Source organism: Lissotriton vulgaris, chromosome 2_1 (genome assembly GCF_964263255.1).
Source record: "Lissotriton vulgaris chromosome 2_1, aLisVul1.2, whole genome shotgun sequence".
Taxonomy (NCBI): domain Eukaryota; kingdom Metazoa; phylum Chordata; class Amphibia; order Caudata; family Salamandridae; genus Lissotriton; species Lissotriton vulgaris.
This window is the reverse complement of record NC_141687.1, coordinates 1,735,799,427-1,735,814,717: the sequence shown is the minus strand read 5'-3', so window position 1 is coordinate 1,735,814,717 and position 15,291 is coordinate 1,735,799,427. Positions and strand designations below refer to the sequence as shown.

Here is a 15,291-nt window from a genome sequence, read left to right as displayed (position 1 = left end):
CGCGCCCATCTGAGGGCCATTAAGTATAAATGGTGGGAGTGTCAGAACGAATGCGCTCATGTCGAGCCTCTGATGACGAGCGATAGGCTCAGAAACGCGTCAGGCTGAAGAACCCCAGACTTGAGAGCTGGACAATTACCGGAGTGTTGAGGTGTGCTTTACCCGCTGAGAGCTGCTGTTGCAATGCTGCCTCGCCAGAGGGCACCATTGAGCTTGAATATATATATATATATATATATATAATTCATAACTATGCAGTAAAACCTGTAGCACCAGGTTGGTCTAAATTCACTGTCCCACATTATTGTTCATTGTTTTTGAGAGAAATGTAAACAAAGCCCATCCAGGGCTATATCTTTTTGTATTTTGTATGTGTTTATTTAAAAGTCACTTGGGAAAATGCATGTAAAATTACACAATCCAAAATGGCCGCATTGCATGTATTAAATCTAGTGCATCGTTGCTGTTTATCACAGGAAATGACGTGATTAAGTCAAAAAAACTTTATTTAACAAATTAATTTTTGTGTTATTTGGTAACAGCTGGAGGAAGGCACGAAGCTGAAACGCGTCCTGTTGCTAATTTTCTGAATAAACTTGGATTATAAACCTTGCCCACGGAGTGTGGTCCTTTCCCTTTTGTCACGAGGGGGAAATTGAGCGGTGATATATATATATATATATATATATATATATATATATATATATATATATATATATATATATATATATATATATATATATATATATATATATGACCTTCACCTCCTTCCAAAGAACGAGCAGTGACTCCAAGGTAGGATTGAAGAAGCACTTTATTATTAACATGTCCATGGCGAATGCATTTCGGCGTGTCTGCCTTCCTCAGCGCCCCTCCTCAAAATGCTTATCAGCTGCGATGTGAATAGTCCTGCCTTAAACGCTGGTGACCTCACCATGCTCCGCCCCCAGTTGTTAAACGGCCATCTTGTGCAGACCGGGATACATGGACTGCATGTCCCACAATGCACTGTGTTGTTCATTGCGGGAGTAAAGATGTTCCAAGGGTTAAACATCCAGAGTAGGTGTGAAGGACAGGCGCAGATGTAATATACGTAATATATATATATCTACTTCATAACTATGCAGTAAAACCTGTAGCACCAGGATGGTCTAAATTCACTGTCCCACATTATTGTTCATTGTTTTACTCTCAAGTTTTTGGGAGAAATGTAAACAAAGCCTGAGGATTCCAATTCCAATCAGTGTCCCTTGATCACTGTGCTTTTCGGGATATTGTTTCTTTAACCCCTTTCGTTGCTCATGACGAGCTCAGCTCATCATGAGGTATACCTCTTGTGTGCTCATGACGAGCTGAGCTCGTCATGACCACACCCGTTTTTATTATGGCCCAGCACAGGAGAAGGATATCATCAGCAGGGATGGTGTTAAGCTACCTGCATAAAAATAAACATAAAATATAAAAGTAAAAGTAATAAGTTTCATGTGTAATATTGTCCTGTATTGCCTTGTCTGGGTTCTGGGGACATTTAGAAACAACTATCGGTCTCTTGGTTTATGACGTTGAAAAATCCCGTCCATGGGAATACTGGACCAAGTTGCTTATTATTCTCTGTATACTCTGTGCATTAATCCAAACTACACCTAATCACAACCCATGCCTGAACTCCAAAACGTCTTACTACTCCTTAGCACTAACCATACCTGAACCCAAAAAACTCCTTACTATCTATCCCTTAACACTGTTGACCCCTGGAAACTAAAAACACCCCATTACCCTTCAACATTACCCTTCACTGAACTATAAGCACTCCTTAATTCACTTTAGTACTGAACTATAAACACATCTTAGTATTCCTCCTCCGTACCCTTCCCTCAAAACAAAAACTCCATTACCATAAACTCCTTCATAATGTGTTGGAAATATAATGTGTTGTAACTTACCAGGATATAGTTTACCACATTGTAGATGCATTGTAAAAAGTGTTTCGTAATTATCATGTGTGATGATGGATGCATTGGAAAGATGTATTATTGTGGTTTCACAGAGGATGGATATAGGCAGGATTATTTAAGTTTACACTTTATTCTTATATCCTTCACTGGATTTTGTTGAAAGCAGGGTGTTTGCAATGCATTGTATATTTGAGGAACAAATATATTTGTACATTCCTGTTACATCATTGATTGGATATTGTTAAGAGAAATGTATTTCCATTTTATTTTTGCGATCCCGAACCAGTACTGGGCATTGATTTTTTATGAATGTACATTTTATGCTTTTTATTTTAAAACCGATTAAACTATAATGTATGAAGCTCTCTTTTCCAGATATGTTAGCTGATAGTGTAAATACAATCTAAATCCATGTCTGCATGCCTGCATGCTGCTAAGCTCTACACCAAGAACCATTGTCATAGGCTTTACTAGGATTCCTGGGCTGGATATCCTTAGTTTATTGAGCCATTCAGGCTCTGGGGGCATTTGGGTCAAGATGTGTACGACTTACAACTTCATATGAAATAGCATTCTGATTGACAATGACACCAGTGATGTGGTATGTGACGTTACAAGTTATATCATTGTTGATATCATTTTTGCTGTCCTCTGTCACATCATGTGTGGCACCACCGCAGTACACTGTTTGTTTGTATCTATGTATATGAGTCTGTCGTATGGAGAGGCAATCAACATTTTTGTGACATGCGCTGCATCAAATCAATATCACGACTGAGCCCATGTGGTAACCCACTAGCAGATACTAATGAATATCAATAAATATTCTAGTCACTGTTCATAATTTCCATTGAAGAATCTTTGACAACAAGCTAAATGGATCTCTTATTCAGCAAGTTAGATTCACTACTATGATGCTTTTTGGCCAGGATGCATGCTATCAAGACTTGAGTATTTAAAAAAAAACAGATGAAATAAATTACTGTGTTGTGCATGGCTTCCATTGGCCACTTTCATACGTAAGTCTGGGTGTGAAACCTGTCTTTGTTTACTGCTGTGACAGAAAGCTAGCTTTATTTGAATTTCTACTGCTCATATATCAAGTGTGATATTGTGGCATACGCTGATCCATGCCATCTCACAGGTTTACCTACACCCAGGGGTTGGTGGTGGAATGGTTGATGATGATGTGCTACCCCTATTTCCCATCTGTGGGATGGCGCAGATTTCAGTGATGCTGACATGGTTCTGATGAGACTGATGTCAGCATGGTGCTGGCTCTCTGATTTCATGTTGATGTCAGAGAGCTCAGATCCATATCAGAGATGAATGAAGGCTAAGAGAGCAAAGTTGGAACCTACTTTAAATACTTGTAAGGGGTGAGATAGTGGGGATTTGAGAGGTTGGGAAGATGGCATTTTTTACTGTGTGGACACAGGGAGCTGCTGAGAGTGGTAGGATATAGGGTGAGGTAGAGTGGTGGAAGAATTGTTTCTTCTCCTCCTGAACAGCTGCTCCATGGCATCAGACTGAAAGAGAAAATTATAAAATTGTATACACAATGCTGAATTATAGATGTTTAATGGTCAATGCAATGCAATTTCTCATCTGGAAACACCAAATACATAATTTTCTACCCAAGTGCTTCTCTTGTCTGTTTTATATCAAATGGCACTCCTCTATGGAAAACAACTTATTGGTAGGTACTCATATATATGTCTTTCTATTGTTATCACTGCATATGTTTCTTTTCATAATTTTGCTTGCTTCAAACTTCACAAAGTTAGCACAATTCAGAAGAGCTATACGCAAATCCATGAATCACATTAAAGAGTCATTTTGTGCACACCTTAAGATGAGCAAGGCACTCAGTATACTCATAACATTTTAAAAAATGTTGAATAAGGAAATATGCTGCATAATATCTGACTTGAAATGAAGCACCATAAAATGCAAAACCTATGCCCTGTTTGTGTTGAGCCAAAAACATTCAATAGAAACAGAGCCTCAAATGTCCTACTCATTGAACATTTTCCTTCTATTACCCAAATATTCTTGCACCTCTCTTTGTTGGGAGGAAACTTGATGTCACAAATGTTTTTTCTTTCCTAAAATGTTTGTTTTAATTTTGTTTATTCAGCTGAAATCATCATCTTTAAGACTTCTACTGACTACATCACCGTTCAGTCAACATTGCAAATTCAAATGGACATACAGCTGAAACCAGCGATGCAGCTTTTTCTTTCTGTGGATTCCAGCTACCAAGGACAGTTATCTGGTATGGTCTCTTACTTTTTCTCATGAGTGCAAATTGAAAAGGGAAATTAAACTGGAGCACAAAAATTGGTTTTATTCTATGACTGGTAGTGTTAGGACTACTAAATAGTAAACTTTATTACTTCACTTTAAAATATGGTTTTCCTTTTCACAGACCCTAGCATTGGAGGTGAGCCCTTACATCTATGTATGTGCCTACCAATAAAGCAAACTTTTCATTAATATACTTTTTTCCACTTTAGACCTTTAACTTTTTCCCAGTTCGACTGGCAATTTAAACCACATGTCCCTTCCAATATATCCTGCTCACCTGAAGCATAGGATGTTCTTAATATCTGTGGGAGATTGGAGAAATGTGATGAAGGAGACCCTAATAAGTTATAATGCATTTTACTGATAAATAAAATATGTATATAAATCTTGCTCCAAGATTGTTTTTGCGAATCCTCTTGTTCAGAGCTACTCCATCATGTACTTATCTCTTGGCCAAAGATCTCTTCCATAGTGCAAACGCTATGTGGTTGTAGAGTTTCCCCATACGGGGTACTCTATTGAAAAGATTTGGTGTGGACACTGTTCACATGTGGGGTGCTATTACTTGCAGTTGATTTCCTTGGAATTTTGCTGCATAGATCCCCATCTTGTAGGTAAAGTGTGACATCAAGGTAATCAATCTTTCTGCTCCATGTAGTGTTGGTCAGTTTGATGTCACATTGATTGTCTTTTAATTATTGAATAAAGCATTCCTAGGTTGCTTCATCACATCCCAGAAAAGAAAAAGTTAATCTATGAATCTTGTACAGTGAATATCATGCTTAAGATTGTCCTGACTGGCATTCGACTAGGCAATACCCTTCTCACAACCCCATAAAGACTTTTGCATATGTGGATGCAAGTGATGTCCCTATAGCAGTTCCCTACTCTTGTAAATACACTGCACCATTGAAAGTAAAGTTGTTGTGTGCCAAGCTGTTATGTATTCCAGTATTTCCAGCATCATACGAGTTTCAGGATCATCCGAGTATGCTGTAGATTGCTGACTGATTGCGTTCTTAAGAAGCAATTACAGGCCTCTATGCCTTATTTATCATGTAATGATATGTACAAATAGACCATGTACATAGACACAATGAAGTAAGAGTCTTTCCAGGGGATATTATTAACTTTTAGTAGAAAATCGGAGGAGTACCTCAGGCATGATGGTAAAGTTATAACAAATTCCATATAAAATAGGTCTAGATAGCAGGGTGTATTTTCAAGCAGAGATCCATTTGAAATAACAATTGGCCTGCCTGGAGAGTTACCAAGTTTTTCTGGAAGGTTTTATGCTTGGAGAGATGGGCTGTTTCATTTTTAAGTTTATATACTCTTTCCACTTCAAGAATCCCCTGGTGAACCAAATATGCAGTAGTGAATGATATTCCATGGAATTAGGGTCAGTTACTTCTAGGATTCCTTCCGGTGAAGGTGCCTCCCAGCTTTCTCAATGTAAGAGGGTGTATCCATAATCACAATGTTTCCAACCTTATCTGAGGCTTTTATTATGATTGTGCTGTCATCCACAAATATATATAGTTCCTACAATTCTTTGCTCCTTAGATTACCAATTTGCTTACTCATGTTTTTTTTCTTATGTTAACCATCTCTCCTAGTTTGATTTAATGGAACATACCCTTTTTATTCCCAAATGGTATCTATGAGCAAAATAAGATTTTTGGGGTTTCATTGTGCTCAAAATTGGAATGCTTGTTTCTAGTCTAATCTCTTCTAATATTTCTAATCTGTATCGATCATGTATAGTGTCTGGCATGCCTCACATACTTCCATTAGGGCCTCATAATCCAAATAGTTATATTTTAGCCACACTTTCCATTGAGAAGGTATTTTTTTATGTACATGGATGTATTTACCTAAAACTTGCCAATCTATAAGCTATGCTTCAGCACGGCAAGTTCATGATGATCCGCCCAAGGAAAAAAAGTCAGGGGTGGTCCAACGGATGTAATTTCCCATTTTTGCTCCCATATGAGATACAGTAAAAGCTAGAGCAAAAACTGCTTAATGTATTTATACCAAAGTTGGCATGAATGCAGAGCTTTATTCAGAAAGTGTGCTTTTTGTGGGTCTGACGTTAGCCATAAACTTTCGATTTTATTAAAATCTATATATTTCTATGTAAGATATATAATTGTAGAGCTTTCAGCCAGCCCTCTACATCCATTGATCAGCATACAGAATGGAGCAATGGGTCAGCCCAGTACAACGATTGGCCAGCGTCACTAAATGATGGCATTCTGCCTAGCCGTTTCACAAAGTGCAACTCCACAGACAAAGTAGTTGCCTTAAGTGCAAAGGTTCAAGGGATTACTAAGCCAATATGTGTAGTCTGGAGACAAAAAGAAATGTGGCTTTTACCTGCTTTTTTAAAATTATTGATGAGGGCATAGCACCTTCTCATGAAGGCATAGCACCTTCTGAAATTTTTTTAAAAAAAAATTATATATCTGCCAGAGGACCTGGACGAATGCTGGGGTCAAACGAGGTATTTTATCTCGAAGGGGACTTCAGTCCGCATTGACTGCCCGGACCCGGCGTTCTACCCTTGGTACACTGGTGCTGGGCTCATGAGGGGACACAGGACAGCGACCGTCGAACTTTTCTCCCGCCAAGGCTTGTGCCGCTCCTCACCTACCTGCCACCAGCGAGACCCACAGTCAGCCCCACTCCCCCACGCCATCGACCCAGAGAAGCAGGAACCATGCACTCTGGGAGTTGAAGTCCAGAAACTAGAACGGACTCCAGCGGGATGTGCCGACTGCATCAGGGGGAGGAGCGTCAGGCGCTGGACATTTACAGGTGCAGGTGGGAACATTTGGGATCGTCATTTGCTGCAATGCTGGGCGCTGAGGAAGGCTAAAACTAGCCGAAATGCATTCGCCGCCATTGTTGGGGAGAAAAATAAACGTGTTTGCTGACCTGTCAATCCCCTTGGCTCTCCGCGTTCTTCTTTGGAGGGATGTTGTTGGAATATTTTGCTGTGTTGCCAGTTTACACAGAACGGAAGGCCCCCGGCGTCAAAAGCTGTCGGAGCATACACTGGCACTTAGCTGCTTGCAGCTACAATTTGCATCGAGGGATCGATAGCCTCCGGGAGCTGCCAGAGGACCTGGACGAATGCTGGGGTCAAACGAGGTATTTTATCTCGAAGGGGACTTCAGTCCGCATTGACTGCCCGGACCCGGCGTTCTACCCTTGGTACACTGGTGCTGGGCTCATGAGGGGACACAGGACAGCGACCGTCGAACTTTTCTCCCGCCAAGGCTTGTGCCGCTCCTCACCTACCTGCCACCAGCGAGACCCACAGTCAGCCCCACTCCCCCACGCCATCGACCCAGAGAAGCAGGAACCATGCACTCTGGGAGTTGAAGTCCAGAAACTAGAACGGACTCCAGCGGGATGTGCCGACTGCATCAGGGGGAGGAGCGTCAGGCGCTGGACATTTACAGGTGCAGGTGGGAACATTTGGGATCGTCATTTGCTGCAATGCTGGGCGCTGAGGAAGGCTAAAACTAGCCGAAATGCATTCGCCGCCATTGTTGGGGAGAAAAATAAACGTGTTTGCTGACCTGTCAATCCCCTTGGCTCTCCGCGTTCTTCTTTGGAGGGATGTTGTTGGAATATTTTGCTGTGTTGCCAGTTTACACAGAACGGAAGGCCCCCGGCGTCAAAAGCTGTCGGAGCATACACTGGCACTTAGCTGCTTGCAGCTACAATTTGCATCGAGGGATCGATAGCCTCCGGGAGCTGCCAGAGGACCTGGACGAATGCTGGGGTCAAACGAGGTATTTTATCTCGAAGGGGACTTCAGTCCGCATTGACTGCCCGGACCCGGCGTTCTACCCTTGGTACACTGGTGCTGGGCTCATGAGGGGACACAGGACAGCGACCGTCGAACTTTTCTCCCGCCAAGGCTTGTGCCGCTCCTCACCTACCTGCCACCAGCGAGACCCACAGTCAGCCCCACTCCCCCACGCCATCGACCCAGAGAAGCAGGAACCATGCACTCTGGGAGTTGAAGTCCAGAAACTAGAACGGACTCCAGCGGGATGTGCCGACTGCATCAGGGGGAGGAGCGTCAGGCGCTGGACATTTACAGGTGCAGGTGGGAACATTTGGGATCGTCATTTGCTGCAATGCTGGGCGCTGAGGAAGGCTAAAACTAGCCGAAATGCATTCGCCGCCATTGTTGGGGAGAAAAATAAACGTGTTTGCTGACCTGTCAATCCCCTTGGCTCTCCGCGTTCTTCTTTGGAGGGATGTTGTTGGAATATATATATATATATATATATATATATATATATATATATATATATATATATATATATATATATATATATATATATATATATATATATATATATATATATATATATATATATATATATATATATATATATATATATATATATATATATATATATATATATTCCACAAAACACAAGTTACACTTTGTAACTCAAGACAGGCCACTCCAACTGTACTGTTACCTTGCTTTATTGGAGACAATTCAAGCATGCCGCGTTTCGCCTCCCTCAAGGCTTAATCATATGCAACATTTCAATGGATGGGTTCATTAGCATTTTTAAAACGTAGCTCCAAACATTGAAGAAGGACCAATGTCCACCAGTTCGATTTAAACTGGCAGTGGGTGTTCAAACATAAATGTAATTTGATTTTCCATTATGCAGTGCTGGTAAGTACCCTTTGATTTCATCAGGAAAATTCCTTGAAAATAATGTATTTCCATCATAACTGTGTCCCATCACTGTGCTATTTCCCAAATGTCTTTAACTGTAGTGCTCGGACCACAGTACCCAGAATACACCATTAGTGCACATCTTTTAACTACTTGGTGCTTAAATGCAGTTCTTGGCAAAATTAAAACCTTGTTTCAACCGTAAGTCCCGTATATATAATTGCCTTTACCAGGATCAGTTCCATTTTGTGGCTTATATTTAACCGGCTTCACTGTCTCTCAAAGTCAATTCCGCTACCACCCAGTTTTTGTGTCCTTCTATTTTGTCTTCCAAGAAACACTCATCCGCACGAAGTGCATGGGGAATCCCCTAAGCAAACCTTGGCTCCACGTTTATCTCCGAAGTTGAGGCGGGCCTCTCAATTTGGAACTTCCATCATTCCTTCGTTGACAATCCATTTATTACAGCCGGCGGGCGCTTCTAAGTTGGATGCAATCCATGAACAAAGACCTGACAAACAAAGCGCCTCAGCCAAGCAGGTTGGGCCCAGAATAGGTGTGCCAGACACCTTCACAAATTCCACAAAACACAAGTTACACTTCGTAACTCGAGACAGGCCACGCCAACTGTGCTGTTACCTTTCTTTATTGGAGACAATTCAAGCCTGACGCGTTTCGCCTCCCTCGAGGCTTAATCATATGGAACATTTCTATGGATGGGTTTGCTAGCATTTTTAAAACGTAGCTCCAAACATTGAAGAAGGACCAATGTCCACCAGTTCGATTTAAAGTGGCAATAGGTATTCAAACATAAATGTAATTTGCTTTTCTGTTGGTAAGTACCCTTTGATTTCATCAGGAAAATTCCTTGAAAATAATGTATTTTCATCATAACTGTGTCCCATCACTGTGCTATTTCCCAAATGTCTTTAACTGTAGTGCTCGAACCACAGTACTCAGAATACACCATTACTGCCCATCTTTTACCTATTTGTTGCTTCAATGCAGTTCTTGGCAAAATTATAACCTTGTTTCAACCGCAAGTTCCGTATATATAATTGCCTTTACCAGGAACGTTTCCACTTTGTGGCTTATATTTAACCGGTTGCAGCATCTCTAAAAGTCAATTCCGCTACCACCCAGTTTTTGTTTCCTTCGATTTTGTCTTCCAAGAAACACTCATCCGCACAAAGTGCACGGGGAATCCACTAAGCAAAACCTGGCTGTATCCACGTGTATCTCCCAAGTCGAGGAAGGCCTCTCAATGTGGCACTTCCATCATTCATTCATTGACAATCCATTTATTACAGCAGGCGGGCACTTCTAAGTTGGATGCAATCCACGAACAAAGACCTGACAAATGAAGCGCCTCAGCCAAGTGAGTCAGGCCCATCATAGGTGTGCCAGACACCTTCACAAATTTCACAAAACACAAGTTAAACTTCGTAACTAGAGACAGCCCACTCCAATAGTGCTGTTACCTTTCTTTATTGGAGACAATTCAAGCCTGACGCGTTTCGCCTCCCTCGAGGCTTAATCATATGCAGCATTTCTATGGATGGGTTTGTTAGCATTTTTAAAACGTAGCTCCAAACATTGAAGAAGGACCAATGTCCACCAGTTCGATTTAAAGTGGCAGTAGGTGTTCAAAGATGAATGTAATTTGCTTTTCTGTTACGCAGTGTTGGTAAGTACCCTTTGATTTCTTCCGGAAAATTCCTTGAAAATATTGTATTTTCATCATAACTGTGTCCCATCATTGCGCTATTTCCCAAATGTCTTTAACTGTACTGCTCGGACCACAGTACCCAGAATACACCATTAATACACCATTATATAGGATCCCCAGGCCTGAAAATGGCCCGGGTATGGGGGTCGCACCTGCCCCCTACTCATTTAAAAAAAACAAAAATAGAGGATGTGGCCATGCCCTGAGAAATTGAGGGCTGGGGATAGGGTCCCAGGGCCAACATTGACCCAGGGAAGGGGCCATGCGGCCCCTTCCTGAATTCTTTTTTATTTGAAAAAAGCCGGGCCTGGGCACATTGTTGGTGAGGTGATGAGATCCCCTTGCCTCTTGAGGGCCTCAGAAATAAAGTAAACCTCATGCTCCAAGCAGCAGTGCAGCAGGAGGAGTGTTTGCAGTGTGGTGGGGAACGGGAGAGAAGCCTGTGGCCACCTCTCAGGAATCCAGCTGTGTGGGGCTTACTGGAGGTAACAGTATGGCTAGTTGAACCTTAAGGACCTCCTGGAACAAAGGGCACCTCATCCTCCAACCAAGAGCGTGCCAGGCGGTGCGTTTGCAGAGTTGTGAACAAAGGGGGCATTGTCTGCTATCAGAACTGAGCAATCCTGCTGTGCGGAACTTACTGAAGGTGATAGGTGGGGTAGTTGGCTCCTTAATACGTCCTTGAAGCCAATAACCCCTCCTGTTAACTCCAGTAAGTCCGACACAGTGGGATTGCTAAGAGGTCTTCAGAGGCCACGCCTCCTTTCTCCATCACTCTGCAAAAGCACCTCCTAGCAGACTAAGGGATGTGGGATGAAGTCCACTTTACTCCTGAGGGACTTTAGGGGCCAAGAAGCCCTCTTGGTACCTCCTGTAAGTCCTATGTAGAGGAATTCCTGAGAAAGGAGTATTTAAAAAACATTTGAAATTCACTGAAAAAACATAGGTTTCAGGATTGTTATAGTTAGAAATTAGCATTTAAAAAACCTTTGAAATTCACTGCAAAAACCATGGGTTTCAGGTTTGTTATAGTTAGAAATTAGCATTTAAAAATCCTTTGAAGTTCACTGAAAAAACATAGGTTTCAGGGATATTATAGTTAGAAATTAGCATTTAAAAAACCTTCCTAACTATAACGTCCCTAAACCTATGTTTTTTTCAGTGAATATATATATATAGTTTCCATAAGATGGGTGCTTTTTTATTTGCCAATAACTTCGGCGTCATTTGATGAATCCTCACTTCAGCTGCTGTTTTAAAAGTTTTGGGGGGATCCGTCAAGCGTGGCCTGAAAAAAAGGGAGGGTCCAAAAACAAAATGCATTTTATCTCAATTAATTAACATAGGAATTTTAGACAAGGGTACAGCCTGAACTGCTGAACAGAATTACACCAAATTTGGCAGAAAAATAGCGGCTTCTTGTTAATTTGTGTAAATCTGTTCAGTAGTTCTTAAAATATTAAGGAAAAAATGTGTATATCTAGGGGACGCCAAGCATACGCTACTCGTCCCAATCTCGTGCTGAGAGCTCATTGGCTGCCCACACTTCATTCAGGAAGTGTTGGCAGCCATCTTGTGACTCTGTTGAGAACTGAGTCACAGAAAAAACATTTAAAAAGGTGGCAGAGCAGAAACACCCTGATCCCCTAGACCTCTTGGGGGGTCCCACAGGACCCTAAAGCATTTTGTTTCAAATTTTCAGCTGGAATTGCGCTAGATCCGTGAAACCCACTGATTTTTTTATTACATAATGCTTCTTTCTAAGGAGGGAGGGAGCACATAGCCCCTCCTGGGTCTCATTGATGCCTCGGGGACCACCATCTCCTGGGGCTTGGTTAATAATACATGTGAAGGAGGCCCGTAAGGCCTCCACTTCTGCCCCAGGGACCATCACCTCCCCAGGGCTTATTTAAATAAAATTGAGGGGGTCTCTTGAACCTTCCCAGACCCAGGGACTGTCATCGCCCCAGGGCTTCAATTTTAATAAAGCAGGGTTGCACATGGACCCCTGCAGCACAGGGGACTGCATCCTCCACAGTGTCAGGAGCATATATAGCCCATGCAGATGACCTGCTTTTCAGGTGAATAGCAGTGCCTCAACACCCAGGCTTTTCTTAAAGTGAGTGCTGGGGGGGCATGGCAAAATGAAACAAAGGAGGAGGGCCACACAGACCTCCTCCCGGAGCCATATATCGCCATGGGGGCTGCCACCCCCCAGGGCTGGCTCCTGCTATGTCCCAGGGTTCTCACTCCAGGGCATAGCTTTTTGTTATGGCTTGGCTGGAGCTTTACCACTCCCGCCAAGCCATAGCAAACAATGCCCTGTTTCTAGCAAGCTAGAGCACAAAAAATGCTCTTGCTTGCTAGAAGTGGAACACAATTGCTTTGACAGAGAGGGAGCTATATATTCAGCAGCTCCCTCTCATTCAAAGCAATGCCAACTTTCTCCACTACTGTGCAAATGTGCCTCCTTGTGCACTGCTGGTTTGGGGGAGTCCTCTTGGCTCTAGAGTGTCTTTGGGGGCCAACAAGCCATCCTGTTATCTGTAGTAAGTCCTACGAAGTGGAATGCCAGAGATGTCAGCGGAGGCCATGCTCCTTTATTCACCACACTGCATTTGTGCCTCCTGTTGCACTACTGGTTGTGGTATGCTGATGGTTCTTGGGGGCCCAGAGGTCCTCCTCTTGCCTCTAGTAATTCTGACACAGCAGGATTCCTGAGAGCTGATCAGAGGCCTCACCCCCTTTCTCCACCATTCTGCAAACGTGACTACTAGTTAAAAAAACAATAGAAATTCACTTAAAAAACACCCTCAGCCCCATCCAATGAAAGGGTTGTTTTATAAAAATTCCTTACATAAACTCTGACTGTTGATTCTGTCACTGGGCAAGGAAGGAAGGGGATCTTGACGAAGTTCTTCTAAAAGGGTATAGTATTTTTCTTTCCTGTGATGACCTTTTGATAGATTATCAGGTTGAGGACCAAATAAAACTGGGAAATGTCAAACAGGGCCACGTGTGATTGTGCTAGGTAAAATCCCCCCGGCGATACACTCTTCCCATCTTGTTATGAAGTCTTTTATAGGGTAAATTCAACTCTTTAAATATCATTCATTCGTTTAACTGCATAGCTTTCTTCACTGAATACCACTCGCCCTGCATCTACATTTTAGTTCAAATTCTGATGGATCCTCTCAATATTCCTAGGTGTTTCCCCAATATAATTTTATTATACTTGTTGCCTAGCATTAGAGTACACATTTCTTTAATACAAGTTGTTTCTTTTTTTTATACTGTTTCAGTGTTTATGTTTAATTACATTCTATGTCTAATTTAATTAGGAATGGATTCATAATTACCTCACACAAAACATTCCAAAGTGAATAAACTTTGGGCTGGAGAGGCTCTATAGCATAGTCTTTAGTAGTTCTATTTCCAGTTTAATTTTGGCCTCAATAACTTCTATATTTCCAAATACTTTCACAACAAAAGACCAATAATCTGTTAAACATCGGTGTTTTATTTATTTAAACTCGATGTATTGTAAAAATAAGTCAGAATATACTGACCACTTTCAATTATGCCAAACAATCTACTGAAGAGAAAGCATGTCATTCATAAGTAACTAAGTTATAGTTAAAATATTACCATAACTATGACAAGCTCATTGTAGGCAATAAGCCAGGACCCCAAATGTAGGCCATTGGTACCAATTGGGGGGATGGATTCTAACATGATTTATTTGCAAGGTATGGATGCCTGGAGATGGAAAATATGTGATAGAAAGTCATCACTCTTTGCCTTTAGTCAGATATTATTGGATTAGCAACCATAGGTGGAAACAAATAATAATGGTATGCATATTTTTGATAAATTCATCATAATATGTGAAAAAATAAATCTAATTCCACCAGATGGTTACATTTATTATTATTTCAAAATAATTCGGAATATTAATTGCAATAATAACAATATAGTCCTTAATATAATGCAAATAAAACATCATTGTATTCCTCATATATTAATATAGATAATATGCATAACTTTCCCTTACAATTTTAAAAATTAATAGTTATTACATCTTACATAGGCAATGTATGTCGTGAGTGAACATTAACACAATTTTCTCATTTACATACATCATCATCATATTCTTCTTCTGAATAGGTGACATCCCAAGGCATTCTCGTGATGAACCATAGATTTTGATGCATACAGCAAGCATGGGAATTGCTCCAATTTGTCCAGTCCTTCTTCAGAGAGATCCCATTCATCTCTGAGCTGTGTAAAAGTTTCCTCAGTATGTCTGTTGGCACACAGTATTTTGAATGCACTTACTTTTCTTTTTCCCGCAAATACGCTTACTGTGTCACATCCGGTAACCATACGGAGACCACTCATAGCTCGACAAACATTTTCACCAAAAGTTTAATCTATTTTCCGAATGTCAAGGACTTTAATGCGTATTTTAGTATCACATTTCAAAATCAATTTAGCCATGATTCTGTCATAAAATCCCAAACACATAATAATAAGCACATTGGTGTCATCTGAGCTTATCAACGTCTGATGGA

General features: G+C 41.3%; 1 protein-coding gene across 1 annotated transcript in view; it reads left to right on the top strand.

Moving 5' to 3' along the window:
- LOC147733208 (mucin-5B-like) overlaps positions 1–15,291 on the top strand; it is an 875,769-nt gene that overhangs the window by 496,658 nt on the left and 363,820 nt on the right. The window contains exon 12 of the mRNA XM_086957740.1: positions 4,096–4,233. Within this exon, the coding sequence (XP_086813866.1) occupies positions 4,096–4,233 (138 nt within the window). The remainder of the gene's footprint in view (positions 1–4,095; positions 4,234–15,291) is intronic.